At 39.3% G+C, this 18,224-nt stretch overlaps 1 protein-coding gene across 1 annotated transcript in view; it reads right to left on the bottom strand.

The window, feature by feature from the left end:
* LOC142140309 (uromodulin-like) overlaps nucleotides 1-17,836 on the bottom strand; it is a 30,967-nt gene extending 13,131 nt beyond the window's left edge. The window contains exons 1-4 of the mRNA XM_075198113.1: nucleotides 17,770-17,836; nucleotides 17,075-17,095; nucleotides 5,178-5,360; nucleotides 80-187 (exon numbers count right to left, since the gene is read on the bottom strand). Coding sequence (XP_075054214.1) covers nucleotides 80-187; nucleotides 5,178-5,360; nucleotides 17,075-17,095; nucleotides 17,770-17,833 — 376 coding nt within the window. The 5' untranslated portion in view covers nucleotides 17,834-17,836. The remainder of the gene's footprint in view (nucleotides 1-79; nucleotides 188-5,177; nucleotides 5,361-17,074; nucleotides 17,096-17,769) is intronic.
* Nucleotides 17,837-18,224: the final 388 nt, after the last annotated feature.

The following is an 18,224-nucleotide window of genomic DNA, read 5'->3' as shown; positions in this document are numbered from 1 at the left end:
ATATACTACCAAATGTACCAGATCTCAATTTTGTGGTACCCAAAAACAAGAAAATGAGTGTGCTGATAAATCAACTTACTAAGGCCCAGGGTTTGGTAGAAAGTGGTATTAGCTGCACAAACTGGAATGCGATTTACATATTGGCACGCTTCATCTGCTAGACATGCTGGGGTACAGTAAGGCTCCTCTGTTAGTGTAAAAACAGTAAAAATTAAGGTTAATATTTATTATCAAGTATATACAAAATATCCCAGAAATGACTGCATCATAATTATATATATTTAAAACATGTGTTCACCTTTTCTGAAGTGTTAGTATCTATCACAACAAATATGATTGAGAAGATTGTGGTGGTAGTATATAAAGGAACCGTGAAAAACGTGAAAGAAATGTCCTCTTTCTGTATCACTTACACACCTCTAAGAATCCTTATTCAATGCTTTAAAGGTATCTGTAAAGCATTGTTTGGGAATGACAGGTCCACTATTATACTGACTGTGTAAAGAGAAAATAGCCACTATCTATAGTAATCAATGCTGAGAATACATTTACATCAGAGTGCTAACTACTGGAGTATTAGCAGCGGAAAAAAGTTGCTAATGCCACTTGTAACATGAAGTTTTCAAAGCAGGGATGGGCTGGTCCAGGGGACTCCCATTGAATATTTTGGGCTGATAATGGGCAAGCCCAGTAAGTTTTGATGCAGCAATGGCCGCCATATGCGCAGCCATGTCATTCCCTAATACATTATTGGCCCTACAGGGCTCACGTAGGTTAGCCCCCCCAGCAAGAAATTCAGATGTACCATGCCCCACCTAGCCGTACACTCTAATTATCAACAAATTGCACATAGTCTGTACGCTGCTTACCAACAACTGGACTGGCTACATAAATGAGCAGGACTTGTTACAGGTGGAGGACAGTACAATGCCTATTTACTTGGCCTGTGACCTACAGTAACGAGTGTTTGAGCCTTCAGCTAGGGAACCCAGTCTGCTCACATGTAACTAGACTGTGAATCACACCTATACTGCTCAGTAGAGGACATGTGACTCAAGTGGATTTTCTTGGACTTTCCACTCCTCTGTATCCCAAGTATGTGCTGTTTATGCAAATCACAGGTAGCAGAAGGGCTGGAAAAAAGTTGCTAAAGCTGATTAGCATCTCTCTCCCTGCAATTGTGGCATAGGTGGAGGTGGAGATACAGTGATGGTTGACACATTTTTCTGCAGCCTTTGATAAATCAACCACTGAGTTCTATACCTAAAACTACCTTTTATGGGATTGGCTGCTGCTCTTGGGCCAGATCTGTGTACTTGCCGCCTTGTGACGAAATGTAGTATATCTAATGACTGATTGTTATTTTCTTTGAATTTATGTATCACACTGTGAATATTTTATGTAACCTTTCAAAGTGTATTTGGTTAACTGACCTAAGTCTGACCTAGGAAAGTGTCAATGGTATTTTGAAAGTAGCGAGGCCCAGAGACAGATAAACTCTCTGAGTAGTTTGTGTATGCAGAGGAGTTAGACTTAGTCAGACAGAAAGAGCAGAGGTGAGCGATTCTCTAAGGTGTCCAAACATATATCTTAGTGATAGGTAATTTACTTCGGGGAAAACTGTGTTAATTTGGAAATCAATCTGACTTAATTGAAAGTAAAATTCCTAAGGTGGGGGGTGAAGAGCCAACAAGAAATGGTTTAAACATCCCTTGTATCAGTAGTACAGTGTTCATTTATTGGAGTAGGTGAATCACGACTGAAATGTGCCATGCTTCTCAATGTGTACTCCTCACACACCAATTCCTGAACTTGTAAGTAGGGAATCTGGTTTTTATTTCCTATTTTAAATCTGAAACTCATTTGTGCAACATATTGTATGTCTTTGTTATTAATTTTGTAAATAAGCCTTGGAAACATTTTTCAGATTAAATAAATTTAATCTAGTGTGTTCTCCATGATTCTTTGTGAATTTACGAAGCCCAGGGAGGCTCATGCTACATGTGTATGTGATTTAAGTGTGAAATATTAATAAGTGGTTCTGGTGAACGTAAGGACACCATAATAAATCCTTCGTGGTGGCAGATAAGGTGTATTCATTGTTAATTAACTAAGGTAACAATAGTCATGACCAGCTGTTCAGATTGCTGTGTCTGAGACAGGCTGGGGTGTTCGTGACACCCCCAATGCTAAAATTTGCCAGCTAGCCACGAGCCCCTGGACAAAGGGATCAATAACACCTATGGCAACTCCTACAATGAAATGCTTTGTATAGTATTTTAGACACTTCTCTGTCTATAGCCATGGAACTCTTCACAGCTATAGATAGATAAGTATTTATTTATTTCTATATTTACTAGTAGAGGAACCCGTGTTTGCAGTGCACACACGCATTCACAATCTAGCTCATTAGCCAAGCGCAATAGTGTACATTTTCCAGTGTTTTAGACACGTTGGGCTTTAAGAGGTGTTATGCTTTATTAAAGCATTTGTCATTCAGATGATTAATTCATTTCACAACTGCATTTCACAAGTGTAGTAAGGTGCTTTGGTCATAGGTATTATTCCAGCAGCCAGTGCTCTATTATCGACATGCACAGCATTTGGGTCTTGTCCCAGTACCTGTTTTTGGGTTCCTTGATTGTCAGTACACTATTGAGATCTGTCTGTCTCTTATGGAGTCCCAGAAAAGTGACACACAGACACTAGGGGTCTCAGCTTGAAGACATAAATAGACTTTAAATGATACATCACTGGTATATTCTTTTGATATAATTGGGTCAAAGAGAACCAGTGATCCACAAATAAATACACAGTTTGCTATTTAATGGATCTAATTAACACATTTTGTTCACTCAGCTCTAAGAGTCAATGAAGGTATTTCTTCACTATAATTTTCACAGAAATATGGTAATTTTTTATGTCAGTTGCTTATTTGGTGTACATAGGGACATTGGAAAATGCCACACAAGTGCTAGTTCCATTTAGTTTAATGGAATCCATAAATATTCATTGTGCACTAAAGTAAACACATAGGATGCTGAATATTGTACACTGAAACAGGGCAATAGGGTAAATAATTTAATTGAAGTTTAATAATGAGTTACGTTAGAATGTCTGTTCACCAGGAACTTTCTGCTTGAATATATGCCCATGTAATTACTCAGAGAATCTAATTTAGTCAAAACTGGATCTAACAGTAGAGATGAATAAAGCTGTGCAAATCGAGATCACGGCACAACAAATCATTTCACAAAAGTACAATCTACAAGTTCCACTTTTACTTTCACCATTCAACAAAATGGCACTGAATTTGTACATTTGTATGTAGTTTATAAATATAGCTGGGAAGATGGCCAATTCCATCTGCTGTGTGGAGAGTTTGTGTTAAGACTGAGTACGATTTGGAAATTTAGCTCATCTCTAGTAACTATATATTAGTTATTTTTTGCATACCGTTGCAGACATTTTGCTGAAAATACAGGAAATTTATTGGAGTTTAGTGTAACTTAAAGGCCATCATTAGTAAAAACGTATAATCAGTAAAACTGACAGAGGAAAAATGAAAATAGGTTGCGTCAGTAAGAACTAAAGCAAGCCAAATATCACTGTCTAAATACAAACTGCCTCCATAAAAACTAGAAGAGTAATTCCATTTACTTATAAATCCACCTACATCTCAATAACTGAATTTTGTAATATGTATCACTATTGTTTAGTCTTTAGCTTAACAATTCACATTGGGAAACATTCAGCTCCATGTACAGTTTTATTGAATACATATTTGTGGTCACTGCTGTGTAACACTGACTGAATAATCTAATTGAAGGTGCAAGGCTACTAACTTCTATTTCATTGTGTCAAATACTTTTTTACCAAGCATATTTTATTACTCCTGGAAATTACATTTTTATTCAGATTTAGATAATTGTTTTCTAAAGCAATTTTATAATTACCCAATGCCCTACAAAATCATCTCACCCCAAGTTTCAGAACAGGACTGTGATGCACAGATTCCCTATTGTCTGGGAGATTGCCAACCCCACCATGGTGCTTCAGTAACAATTCATTCTCCTGCTGTACTAGCTGTAGTAAAGGCCTCACTCATCAAGGAAGGCAGAATTAATGTATTGTGCATTCTTTTAATTTAATATGGGTCTAGGTCTACTCTGCCCTAACAGACAAAAAACACTGCAGGATACCAATACATATGTGGAATATTAGGTCACAAAAGAATGCACAGAAAAAAACCTGTTCAATTAATGTCACCTGTTAATTATATAGTCATTAATGACAAAGATTTAATAATATTAAAAGAGGTGTTATTAATGTCTACTATTACATAAAATACATTATTACAGTTACTCCTAATTACAAGCGCCTAGCTTGCGTATGTGACTGTCATTATTAGAAATCGACACTTGCACCCGACCTGTAGCTGGTGCAAGTTATATGACTGAAAATCATGTATCTTCGAGATGCTAAGAGCTTGAATCAGATGCTGTTGCATGCGTTTGAGCTTAGCACACCCTTACTGTACATTAAGTATGTACATACGCCAGGCCCCACCCCGTTCTGCCCCTGAAATCGTAGGCTGTAGTCAGGGTCCTCTGTGCTAGAAGATGATTTGGATGTTGCTCCGTTTTTCGGTGTATGTTTCGTTTGAGTGATTTTGCGCAAAATACTGCACTTTTACAGGCATTTTCCTGCCTTAATAAATCAGGCCCTGAGTGAGGATTTTTAAAATCGACACTTCTGACATATAGGGGCTTGTAATTTGGAACTTTAGCTGTCATTACTTGATTACTATTATTAAGTGATGTATTATTGCTGAAGTACAAAGGAGAATTGCATTGCATCTCTCCTGCTATAAAAAGGCTTCTCTCACTGGTAATAGATGAGTTTCCATGGTAGTTCTAATATAAAATTTTAATAATGGGTCAAATGGTTCTTGCACACAGAGCTATTATCAGGCCCTGTTTCAGACCACTCAGGTTTAAGAGAGTGGAGAAGACTGCACACTGCCATAATATTTGTATCATATTTCCTATTAGGTTACTATAATATATACAGTACTGCCTCTAGATGTCACTGTTTCCAAATGGTTTCTTCAGACATGAATCTATATATACATCCTCCCAAATGTGTGCCTATTTCCCAGTCACATAAATACTGACCTACACAGCAGGCCAGGTCTGGGTACCAGGAGAGACTAGGGAGGCAGCAAGCTGTGGAGTTTAAGATACAAGTATGTTGGTCAGGAAGACAGGATGCCAAAGAAGTTGAACATGTGCACCCAGTCATGGCAGTACAGCTCCCGCTGCATGTGGAACAGAAAGCAGGATCCCCATTTATGCCAGCTGAAAGAGAAAAAAAACATAGCATTTTTACAGTAAAGGCAAATGCTGAATTAATTATATTAATCACATTTTGTAGCAAAGACACACACTACCTCAAGATTGCACAGTAAAAAAAAATTCTAGTTATGTTCAATTGAAATCTGTTTTTGTGTAAAGTCAATGTAAAAACTCTAAGCATTCTTCACCTTTCTTACAGCATAGATCTCCCAGTCTAAAAACAGACATTAGTAACAGTTCTTTTCTGCCAGCATATATGTGGCTTGCTGCAAGGTGGTGGTAAGAACAAGGACTAGATTGCCCTACTTTTTTCATCTCTCTTTTGGGCTTTAATTTTATATTCTTCCTGCTCTGTCTCTTTCAGTTTCCGACATGTTGCTTTACGCTCCTATTCTGCCCTTCCTACAGTAGATTACTTACTTTTGCTCATTCCACATTCCCTTCCCTCTGTTCTTAATTCTTCTTTATTTTTATAATTATATTACTTTATTACTCTTTTTTTAAACATATCAGGTGAAAGAAACATATAATGTACGAAGGAAGCATGTGGTTTTCCATTATTCTCACAAAATGTCTACTTTCAATCAGGGCGAAAATAAGGGCCACAAAGGCCTGGAGCTGAATATCATCAAGGGCCTATTGTGGGAAGTGCTGTCCCGCTGGACATGTGGTCAGTATTGTGTGGGTGTACCCAGTTCTGTGTGGGTGTGGCCAGCACCCTGGAGGGCATACGTTGCACTTCCCTCCAACCACCTACATCACCATCTTATCTTCACTTACATAAAGAGGGCACCACTAACTGGTTCAGACAGCATGTATGTAAAGTGAAGAGTGGAAATATGTCCTAGCTGTCCCTCATGCCGGGACAAGCTTCTGGCCGATCAGGATAGCGCCTATAATCAGTACTATCCTGATGAAATTGGGACAGTTTAGAGGTAAGGTATGTTATTTCACTGACCATTGAAGGCAAAAATACAAACAATGGTTGATTAGAAAAAAAACTTTTTTTATTTTTACTTATAAAGTGCTTTAACAGAAACATACATGAAAATTTTTCTGTTTTTTTTTTTGAACAAAGCAAAGAGTGCATAACATGAAAAGTTAAGAAAATAAATAAATAGAACTTGAATCTATATAAAAATATATTACACTGACTATTGTATAATATATATATATATATATATATATATATATATATATATATATATATATATATATATATATATATATATATATATACACATACACACACACACTCATGTATATAATATATTGTGACATGGGCACACTTCAGGAGATGCAGACATAAACACCTTCTTGCTTTTACTATTGCTTTTCAATGTTAGGATGGCCAGCAGGATAATGCCGCAACATGTCCCAATGCACATACCATCTGAAGCTGGTCCTAAAATATGACAATGACTCTGGTGTGCTTCAATGTTCTCCACAGTCACCAGACTTCAATCCAGTAGAGCACCTCTGGGATGTGGTGGAACAGGAGATTCACAGTATGAACATGCAGCTGATAAGTCAGCAAATGCGTGATGCCATCATGTCAACATGGGTAGGATTTCTAAGGATTTCAGTAATGGTTGATAATTACATTCAACAACTTGTAGTATCTGAGGGGATGAGTATTCCCAAATACTTCAGTGTAGATGAACACCAATGGAACCGATATGCAGCTTGAAGGGACTGGAGGGAGTCCTGTGCAAAGTGCAACCCCCAGTGCTTCCGAATTAGATGGGTTGAGACTATAGTAGGAGGCTGCAGAGTAGTCTAATAAAATTCGATATAGAGCGGGAATAGAAGTCTCAGGTTTAGTGTCAAATAACTAGACATCATCGGCGAAAAGGCACATTTTATGGTGATAATTGCCAATGTGGGACCCCGTAACAGTCAGATGTTCTATTCTTTTCAGTCAAGGACTCTATGGCTAAAGCAAAAATCAGGGGAGATAAGGGGCAGCCCTGTCTAGTGCGATTGGAAATCTGGAAGGTAGGGGAGAGGAACCTATTACTGAATAGTCTAGCCGAGGGTCTAGAATAGAGGGTGCTTATAGCCTGGAGAAAGAATCCAGAGAACCCAAATTTGGTTAAAACAGAAGACAGGTAAGCCCAACTGATCCTATCAAACGCCTTTTCAGCGTCCAATGAGAGGAGCAGCATGGGTACAGAGTTGGCTGCATGGGTCTTCAAGACATTGAGAACTCGTCTTGTGTTGTCTGGAGCCTGTCTACCAGGCACAAAACCCACCTGATCTAGTTTAATCAGACGCGGCAAGAAGGGATTCAGCCTATTTGCAATGAGCCTGGCAAATATTTTGAGGTCTGAATTAAGGAGCGCAATAGACCGGTAAGCAGTATAACATATAGGATATTTATAATTGTGAAATTGAGGCGGAGAGTGAGTGTATCTCCTTGACAGCAACAATAACAGCTTTTTGAGCTGCAAAATACAACCCTACGCTTGTTAGGGGAATTCAGGCCCTTAGCATTTATGGAGAGAAATCTAACCATTGGTGATAATATGGAAATGCGTGATCCACCGCCTCAGGGAGCTCAAGCGAGGTGGGCGTCTCCTCCAGACAGTCTCCCACTGAACAGGAATGGAAGGGGAAGATGGGGTTGAAGTATAGAAAAGAAGAAGAACAGAAAGGAAAACCAAAATAGTACCCATTAGGGAACTAACACCTTTGCCGCTATAGGAGAGAAATAATGAGTCAGAATAAAGTAATTATGTGGGGGCGTGAGCTCAGGCTTAAAACACTCTGACCTATCTAAACAGAAACATAACATTCGAGGAGATGTAGAAAGTATGGATACCTCACATGAAGTTATACAGACAAAGTACATATCCTACTATACTTAAATGATAGAACCACATGTGAGTAAAACAATTGCAAGCATTGGTAAATCTTTACATGACAAAACCTAAACAAATGGATAATAGTAATGATCAAAACAGTCGCAGTCACTATATATTGAGTAGAACTGTGAAACAACAGAAGGGACGGATGTTGTATTTGGGATGAGGAGAATGTCTTACCAGCTGATGGTCACGAGAGTCAAAGCAAATCAAGGACCTATGGATTAGGTTGCAATCTACGTTTGGTCAAGGTAGCAGCAGAAATGTTCGAGTAGGTTGTCCAGCGCCTCTTGTGTGGGGGAGGATGGTAATGATGCTCTCAGCATCTGTTCCTTTATTCGGAAGAAATGCAGCCTAAACAGAGTGTCTTTAGGTGCAGAGTCAGGGGCATTTCTGGACTTGGGCAGGCGGTGTATTCTGTCCATAAGAAGGTCATTGGACAAGGCTGATAGCAGCAATTTGTGAAAAAGATCAGTAACATATTTATACAGGTCGGCATTGGCCACAGAGTCAGGGATACCCCGTAGTTTGATCCTATTGCATCGTGACCTGTCTTCGAGATAGATGAGTTTGTTCTTAATACCAGAGACTTCATCATGCAATAAGTCATGAGTAGAGATCAGGTCATTGTGGGAAGAAACAAGCTCTTCTGTCTTATTCTCGAGATGTTCTAACGCCAAGGCTTGCGACCTATGATCTGATTTTTTTAATCGATGCCCTGAATTCAGAAGTGATGTCTGCTTTAAGGACTATTAATAGGGATTGATTAGGTCGTAGAGTGATGGGGCCATCCATTTCAAGAGACTGGGAGTCCTCTGGAGAGTTGGTGAGCTCCTGCTGTGACCTGGGAGGAGAGGCCTGTGATGGTTACCTTACCGTTTTTGCCGTCTGATGGGAGTGGGGTAAAGTTTAATGGAGGAGCCGATTTATTCGGCATAAACTTTTTAGTCGGCAAGTTCTCAACAGGAGATGAAGGAACCAGACTGGATACTGTGACCACTAAAGATATAGACAGTCCCGAGAGCAGATGCCCAGATAGGCTATGGCAGGGGTTGGCAACCTTTTTCTATCGGAGTGCCGGCTAAAAAATAGTCAAGCCCAGGTGTGCCAGCTCTGTGTATATATGTATATATGTATATATATATATATATATATATATATATATATATATATATATATATATATATATATATATATATATATATATATATATATATATATATATATATATATATACACACACATATATACATATATACACACACATAAATACATACAACACTGCCTAGAGAAATTCATGGCCCCAGTACAGCAACTCCATGGGTCCTCCTTTATAGCTAAGCACGGCACAACATTTTTTTTTACCGTGCAGGTGGTTATACAGTTGAGGGTGTGGCAGTACATCATTGGGGGGAAGTCTAGCAGGTGAAAAGCACCAGGCCACCCTCTTACAGAAAAAATGCATTACACACACACATGCCCCCTTGCTCAGCAGCTTTGCTCACCTATGTCTCCTCTGCCCACATGCTTTAATCACACTTGCCCCCCCTCTGCCCAGCACCTTTAGTGACACATGCCCCTCTCCATCACCTTTCGTCACACATGCCCCCTCTCCAGCACACCTTCTTCTTACCTTATTCTCCACTGCACAGCATGGGAAGATATCCAGAAGCCGCCGAGTACCATGTGACCACTGCAGTCACATGACCTGGCATCTGAAGATACCTGAGCTGAAGGGGATTTAGCCACTACTGATCCCCCTGCACTCAATAACAATTTTTTTAAAAAAGTACTTTTAAAATATATATTTATTTTTTTTCAAAATTAGTTCTCCAGAGGGGACTCGGGCCACCAAGCAGGCCCAGGCAATTTGTAGCCGCCCCTCCCCTCTTGGCGGCTATATATATATAATTATTTCTCATTTTATGAGGCTAATATCATATTACCAGTAAGGGACCAGCAAAAAAAAATGTTATGTCGCACAGTAGTGCCCCAGTTCACATCATACCTCATAATTGTGCCCCCAATTCATCTTATGCCACATAGTTGTGCCCCCAATTCATACTTTGCCACAGTTGCCCACAGAAACACATAGTATGCCACAGTTGCCCCCAGAAATATATAGTATTTCACAGTTGCCCCCATAAATACATAATATGCCACAGTTGCTCCCAGAAACACATAATATGCCACAGTTGCCCACAGAAACACATAGTATGCCACAGTTGCCCCCAATACATTTTATGCCACAGTTGCCCCCAATACATTTTTTGCCACAGTAATGTCCCCATTATCTTTTATGCCACAGTAATGCCCCCAATGACTCTTATGGCCTCAGAATTGTCTAAAAAAAAAATGAATAAAAAATTATCTCATTTTATACTTACCTGTTCCAAGCGTGAAACGGTCTGCAGAAACTGGAGGAACTGTGCAGCCGACACTGAACTGCTGCGCAAGTGCAGCAGTTCAGTGTCGGGGAAGGAATGACAGCCGGAGAAGAGCTGAACTGCTGCGCTTGCGCAGCAGTTCAGCTCTTCTTCGGCTGTCATTTAGAACAGTCGGGCGGCCGGCGTGCCAGGACTCAGGGGGCGGCGTGCCAGGGGGTTGCGACCCCTGGGCTATGGCATGTAGGGGTGCAAGGTCAGAGTGTAGGCCCAGAAAAGGTAATTATTCATACATCCTTATGGATTTATAGTGAATCTTTCCCAAAGAGGAATCAGCCCCAGTCAAGGGCATCAGTGGACCAACGGGGAACCGTGGAGACAATCACCAGACTGCCGGAGCTGCTCAGGTGGCACACCTAGTAGCAAAGATCAAAGATCGCTGTAGAGGTAATTATTTGCTTGTCAGGTGGTGTAGGTAGGAGCTGTATAGCAGAACGGGAATATTTATGCAAGACTGGGCAGGCTCCAGTACCGAGGTACCCCGTAATACATCTAGTACAAAGGGATGGTGTAGAGTTTGTACTAGAAATATCAGTGTGCACTCAGTAATCACAGGATGCAATGACAAATAATAATCACCTGGTGGCAGCAATGATCCTAAGATGAAGCAAGGTCTGGTGTGAGCATGCCCAGTAATGATCAGAAGAGTAGTGGACTCTAGTTGCACAGCCACTTCAACAATGTTGGGAGATGGAATGGCACTGTAGGCCTTCTCCAGCTGCAGGACCACTGGTAGCTAGAGGAATCTGGAGGAGTGTCACAATCCCCATTCAAGCTGGAGGGCCAGAAGTGAAGCCAGTTATAGCGTCGGGTACTTTCGGTCACACAATGAGGCATTGCTTCAGGCCAAATAGAAGAGCCATTCGAAGGGAGATCAGGTGACCGTGGATTCTGCGAAGGCTGACCGCTGGAGCACAGACTGGGGGGCACATTTATCAATCATCGGCAGAAATGAGAAATAGTTATCAATCCTTATCGCATGGATAAGGATTGATCTATTTCTCAAATTTATTAAAAATGGAACACAGAAACAGCAGTTCCGAAAACTGCTGTTTCTGTGATAAAAAAAATCATACTTACCCCCCTCTTCGGGACGCGCTGTCTCTAGGATCTCCTTCACGTCATCTTCGTTCCTCTTCTTCTTTCCATTGCGCATGTGCAGTTCCACAAAGATCCCGGTCTCTCTGCAATTCTGCGAGCGGTGAGTGACAGGGAGGGATCATGTGATCCCTCCACACATGCACTGTCCAGCTCTGCTCTTCGGAGCAGAGCTGACAGCATTGGGTTTTTTCATTTCTGATAATGTACGCCAGCTTCAGCTGGCGTACATTATCAAGACAAGTTTCCGAAAAAAATATTTTTTCGGAACTTGTTAGATTGCAGCTGGGAGCAGTCACCATTCTGTTGAATGGTGACTGCTCCCAAAAACGAAGAGGAATGCAAAGCAGCAGATATCCATGATATCTGCTGCGATGCACCCTTAATAAATTTGCGGAGGACACGGAGGCACCTTAATTACTCGGTAAAAGCACTATCGTGCTTTCTTAAATATGCCCCTGGGTTCGTCGCCACTCGGGAAGCGATCATGGGTCTCCGGTCACAACGCCGCACAGCCGCTATGCAGTAAGATGGAGGGCAGAACCGCCGGCAGTAGGAGGTTAGCAACCAGTGAGCTGAAGGGAGGCAAACTGGTACCGTGCCTCAGAGGAAGCCGTTCCAAGGATGCTGGGATGTTGAAGGGTATCCACGCGGGTCTCACAGGTGGTTTGGCCTTCGGTCCACAGTGTTGAGGATTCAGCCGCGGAGGCAATATGAGGTAGCCAGGCAGGTGGATAGTGATCCCCTTTACACTATCTGCAAATAGGAGGGTTCAGGGATGATACCACTGACGGTCAGGAGTTCTACAGAGACACGTCCAACCTCAATGGCTCTTATGCTACTCCCCTCACTTTGTTTTCTTTAACAATAAATTGGCTGGGGCTTTTAATTGCATAATAAATAATAAAATAATAATAATACTCACAATAAAAAGAAGAATCCTCTTGATTGTTGCTCCTGTCGTCTTCTTTTTTTTCTCCCGCACCTCTTACGGTGCTGAGCTGCTGACATATTATGTCAAACTGCGCTGATGCCACGATTAACCCCCCCCCCCCCAGTGACTGGCAATTCACAGTACCTGAATTCAATGAACCAGTGCACATATCTTATGAGTCATAAGTTATGGCTCATAACTAGGTGTCCTGCAAGAGAGTATCTTTCTCACTGTTCAGATTTTTTTCCAAATCGCTGCAAAAAAATCATGGGAAAAAAAGAGGTGGTTGTGATAGGCATGTAAAAATAAAATAATAAATAAAGAATGTTATAAAAATAGCCCGGCCCTTCTGGGACTGATCCTCTCAAATGTTTGGTCCCTGAACACTAGAGATGCTCGGCCCAATGTTAAGCAGTACTGGCTCCTCCTGGTAACACTGGCCAGTGGGTACCAGGGTTAAATGTTCAAATTTAATGGTCACTCTTGACCATTGACTCGTGCATATTGTTCCTTGTGGTGCCAGAAGAGCAACTACCACAAGTGTTGGCCTCCTTAGGAGAAAAATAAAATAATTGGTTATTTTTATAAAAAAATATTGTATACAGAGTCAGCATGTTTAATAACTGTTAATATGTGGAACAACTGGTCCCAGAAGGCTTTGGCTGCCAGGACATGCTGGAATATGTAGTTCTCCAAGCATCAGCATGCTCCAGCTACAATGATCATGTTGGCACTTGTAGCTTTACAGATCGATCTGCCTCTCCAGGCATAGGGGGTGCGTAAGTGCAACTTAGCTGTACTATAAATTCCTAAATGTTTTACTGTGCATGCTGTGGACAAGATGGAGTTTATTCCAAGGCTCCTGCTGCCATAGTAATGAATAGCTTGGCCAATGTTGCCATCAGGACATTTATGCATTCTTGGAACCTGTGCAGACATAGACATTATCTAGTGCTTCGTCAGCAAGGAAGCATCTATGCACCTATTTTTGAACTGCCTCTCTTCACAGGCACTATTGGATGCCCTGGAGCATAAACTCAGACTCAGTGTGCTCAGGAACACACTCAGTACTTGGACTGTTTCCTGGCACTCATAGTAAGGGAGGAATCCAGAAGGCCTGGCACATTATGAGCTGTGTTAAGGATGCTTTATGGCTTGCCTGAAATAACCATGTATTGAAAATGGAGAACATGCTGGTCCAGGAATATTCCATCATAGACCGTCCTGACGAAGAAGTGGACTTCTAGACCTTTTACCAGTTCCCCCTTATAAGTGTCTGTCTTTCAAGATAACCCTTGATTTCCTGCGATCACTCCCTGCCTTCCTATCACACTGCATGATCTTTGTTGGAAATGTTTTATGCGGTCTATAAATACATAATGTACATGATGTATACTGTAAGATGTCACATTGTATGCTATATGCCCTGTTTAGTACTAGTACACATATCTTATGTTTAATGATGGTTAATGGCGATTTGTGTTTTGGGTGCGCTGCAATGCAGTAAACTTGAATGTTATGTCTTCTAGTTGTTTTTTTGAATTCCAATAAAGTATTAAAAAATATATATATATATATATATATATATATAATTTTATCTTAAAGGATTTAAAAAAATCTCCGGTGAACCTAGGACAAAAATGCCTACTATTTAGTTATTACCTAATTTACTCTTCACAATTGTGTGTCTGTGACTTAAGGTAAATTATAGTAATTTCAGAAATGGTCAAAATCTTCTTCCCAATATAGTTTGCTATGACATTCTCAATAGATTTTCAAAACTTTAGCTCTGTGATGGAGACTTCCAATTTCATTAACGGTTTAACATTAGCTTTAATTTGTTCCACTTTTGCTTAATTTGATAACAACTTACTGGGCTTAATAACATATTTGTGGAGTTTAATTTCTGGAATTCCATTGCTATTTTTTGCACTTGTTGCATTATAACATTGAATTTCTTCATTTTTCTTTAATAAATTTCTGTGGGGTTTTATTTATTTATTTATTACCAATGGCAGCTGTCAGATTATGTGCTGTAAAATAGGTCTTTAGTTAGTTTGCTGTTATATAAATAGCATATTTTAATACAGCCTTAGTGGTTTCCCATAATAATCCATAACCCATCGATGATCCTATATTATCATTCAAAAATTACACACAACTGTAATCTTAAAACGTCCTCATGGTTCGAGATGAAGCAAATCTTACTGGAAATGTCTAAAATTTAGAAGAGCATTTGTCCATTTTTAAAGACATTGAGGACCACACCAACACATTCATTACCTGATTGCAAAACTGGTTCAATATTGGCATGCATGGTATTAATAAAAATGTGTATCTACCAGGAAAATTATAACTTGTATAATAAAACATTAGTGAGAAATGTATAATTCCTATCCTAAGGATGCATAGTACTCCAACTATCCACTAGCTGGAGCTGTGTGTTAATATATTCTATACCAATTCTAGGACATTTTTTCACGCTGTATATCTTATTTAATCCAAAACTGCATCAACTGTTATATTAAAGGATCCACCCATGATAACCTGACCAAGAGAAAATTATGGAGCCGTGCTATAATCTGCATTTTTTGTTGGGATTGTACAACTGACACAATATCAATCTACGTTCATGTATGATAATATCCAGTAATTCGTAGCAGCCTTCATAATCAGCAAAACGGATGCGTTTTGTGATTTGTAACCCCCTTTTGATTAGAACTGTTACCCCTCTAAATTTAGAAGTAAATGAGGCAAGCACCATGTTATTTAAGTGATTGTTTTTGAACATAAACTTTCTTTTTATGTTAATATGTAAAGACTTTTCTCCTGTTAGTCAGAGTGTTTATACTCCCTACATCTTCATAGCAAACCAGAGATTCGCCATGGTAAGGAATGACCAGAATAACAGTGTTATGTATCAGACTTGGAAATATAGCTTTGTGTGTAAGTATCAATATTGGAAACCCTCCTATTGTCAGTAGGACATAAAAAAGAAGCTAAGATAACTTTATCAGGACTAATTTTAAGACATAAAAAATGGAAGTAGGTGCATGGACAGTAAAATACTAATCAGAGAGAGGCAAATAAGCAAATAGTGTTCAAGCATTGAGTTCCTAAGACACAAACAATGATACTCTCTGTGGGTGCTGTAAACAATGTGGCATTAGCCTTAGAAGCACATCTGAACCTGAACACATCCCATCACGGAACACTTTCAAAATTAGTGGGTGTTTTTCTTAACTACAAATCACTTAGGCCTAGATTTACTAAGCTGCGGGTTTGAAAAAGTGGGGATGTTGCCTATAGCAACCAATCAGATTCTAGCTTTCATGTATTTAGTACCTTCTACAAAATGACAGCTAGAATCTGATTGGTTGCTATAGGCAACATCCCCACTTTTTCAAGCCCGCAGCTTAGTAAATCTAGCCCTAAGAGTTAGGAAACACAAAATACCCTTTGCAAAACGAACATGAGCATTGTGGGGCTCATGCTGAATTGTATGCCTACATCCATATGCATATTTGGTACTGGTGCCTCTTTACACTTTGAGAGGTGGAATGGGGAAAGGAAAGGGCATGCAAACGAAGTCTGAGTTTAGTTAGGTGTGCTCATGTAATTGCTGACTGAGGCAGACCACCATGGAGAATCAGATACATCTGTCAGTAGCCATATCAATTGTGGGTACTGATGATGATGGACGGTCACCAAAGATGGCTAGCCACTTTAGCTGGCTAGCTAGCCACTTCTAATTGTCTGATTGCGGATACACCTTTGAAGCTTTTTTATTGCTCGTGCCTTTATGATATGATTTTGTGGGTCTGTTTTTAATAAATTTTTTGCTACTTTGATTTGAACACAAGAAGAAAGATTAAGCCTGCTTTATTGTAGCAGTTTTTTTTTATTTAAATAAAACCTAATAGCCAATGCATTTTTTGTTAGCAAAATGTTAAAAAAACATGTGCTTTTGACAAGTTTGTAACTGTATCTGGGTGCAAGTGCGCCTGAACTATATATTATTGGTAAAGAGCAGAATGCATCTTGAGATGCCTCTGACTAAACAAATACGCATAAATATCCTGCACTGTTTAACTTATTAGGATTTTAGTCTTAGAGTTCAGTGGCCTCTATAAGGCTATAAGGGTACTGGGTATGCAGCCTCAAGCCTTTGTATAGTCACCTCTAACAGTTTTATTATCTACAAATATAGAAACATTATCCATTAGGAATCAAAACACATTTGACCTCCACAACACATGCATAAAAATGCTAAGATTATATATATGTAAATGAGTAGATGTCATGCTGGACTGATGTATTGAGAATGACTGTTGAAACAAGTATACGTTCAATATACGTGCTTTTAAAACTCACCATAACACGAAGGGGTTGATCCTGTAAAGAAAAAAAACCAATAGCTGGTATGAGAAGTACATATAATATATAAACAAAGTAGTAATTATATATATATATATATATATATATATATAGATAGATATATATCATCATCATCATCATTTATTTATATAGCGCCAGCAAATTCCATAGCGCTTTACAATTGGGAACAAACATTAATAAAACAATACTGGGTAATACATACAGAGAGGTAAGAGAACCCTGCTCGCAAGCTTCATATATATATATAGCCTTATGCTCCAAGTATTGCAGTAATTGTAGCTAATCTAACACAAATATGTGGGCAGTTTAAAAATATTCCAAAATATATATGGTTTTATGGTGAGGCTCCAAACTAATAGTTCCCCATCGAGCATTTAAATTTACATGTGTGGTATAAGAATAAGTTACTACAGGTGAACAATATGTAACATACAATCATTCATTGAGAACATTTGGGTTTTGGCTATGGCAATTTTCCCAATCAGTAGTGTGAATTGAGATATTATTACATAATAAAATTTTTATGTCAGTCAGTATATGCGGGTGTGATAATTATCCATCTATTATTTTTATATTACAGTATTTATTATCAAATTCAGCATATTTAAAAGTGTGACAATGGCAATGAATAGTTAGGATACCTTCTCCAAATATTTTTAATGACTTCATACCTGCAATCCCCAGTGCAGCCAGCTGCATAATAGAGCCCAGCAGCAGCAACATTCTGTAGTGCATTCTCTCAGCGTGTGTAGAGCAAGTGACAGGATGTCTCTTTCTCACAGATGACTTTCTTTTGTAGCAGGACGGGCGGGTCTCTAAGGGATTACCTTTCTTTAACTTAAAAAGCTGATTTGGCAGAAATAAACAGGTGTATGCACAGCTGATGACTGTATATGATTTTCAGGGAGTGTCACAGTTTTCGTAGATTTACCCCTAAAATTGTTTCCCTTAGGTACATGTCAAATATTCACTCAGTAGCACTTCCTATAATTAGCTCATTGGTTGAGATTATCAATATTTTTTTTACATTTCTGTATACAGGGCAGTTTACATGAGACCTACCATATTTTCAAAATTAGTAATGCAGATGTATCAGTTTTCTTCTTTTTTTCATACTGAAGAAATT

Source organism: Mixophyes fleayi, chromosome 2 (genome assembly GCF_038048845.1).
Source record: "Mixophyes fleayi isolate aMixFle1 chromosome 2, aMixFle1.hap1, whole genome shotgun sequence".
Taxonomy (NCBI): Eukaryota; Metazoa; Chordata; class Amphibia; order Anura; family Limnodynastidae; genus Mixophyes; species Mixophyes fleayi.
The sequence above is the reverse complement of the archived record's forward strand: the minus strand, read 5'-3'. Positions and strand labels throughout refer to the sequence as shown.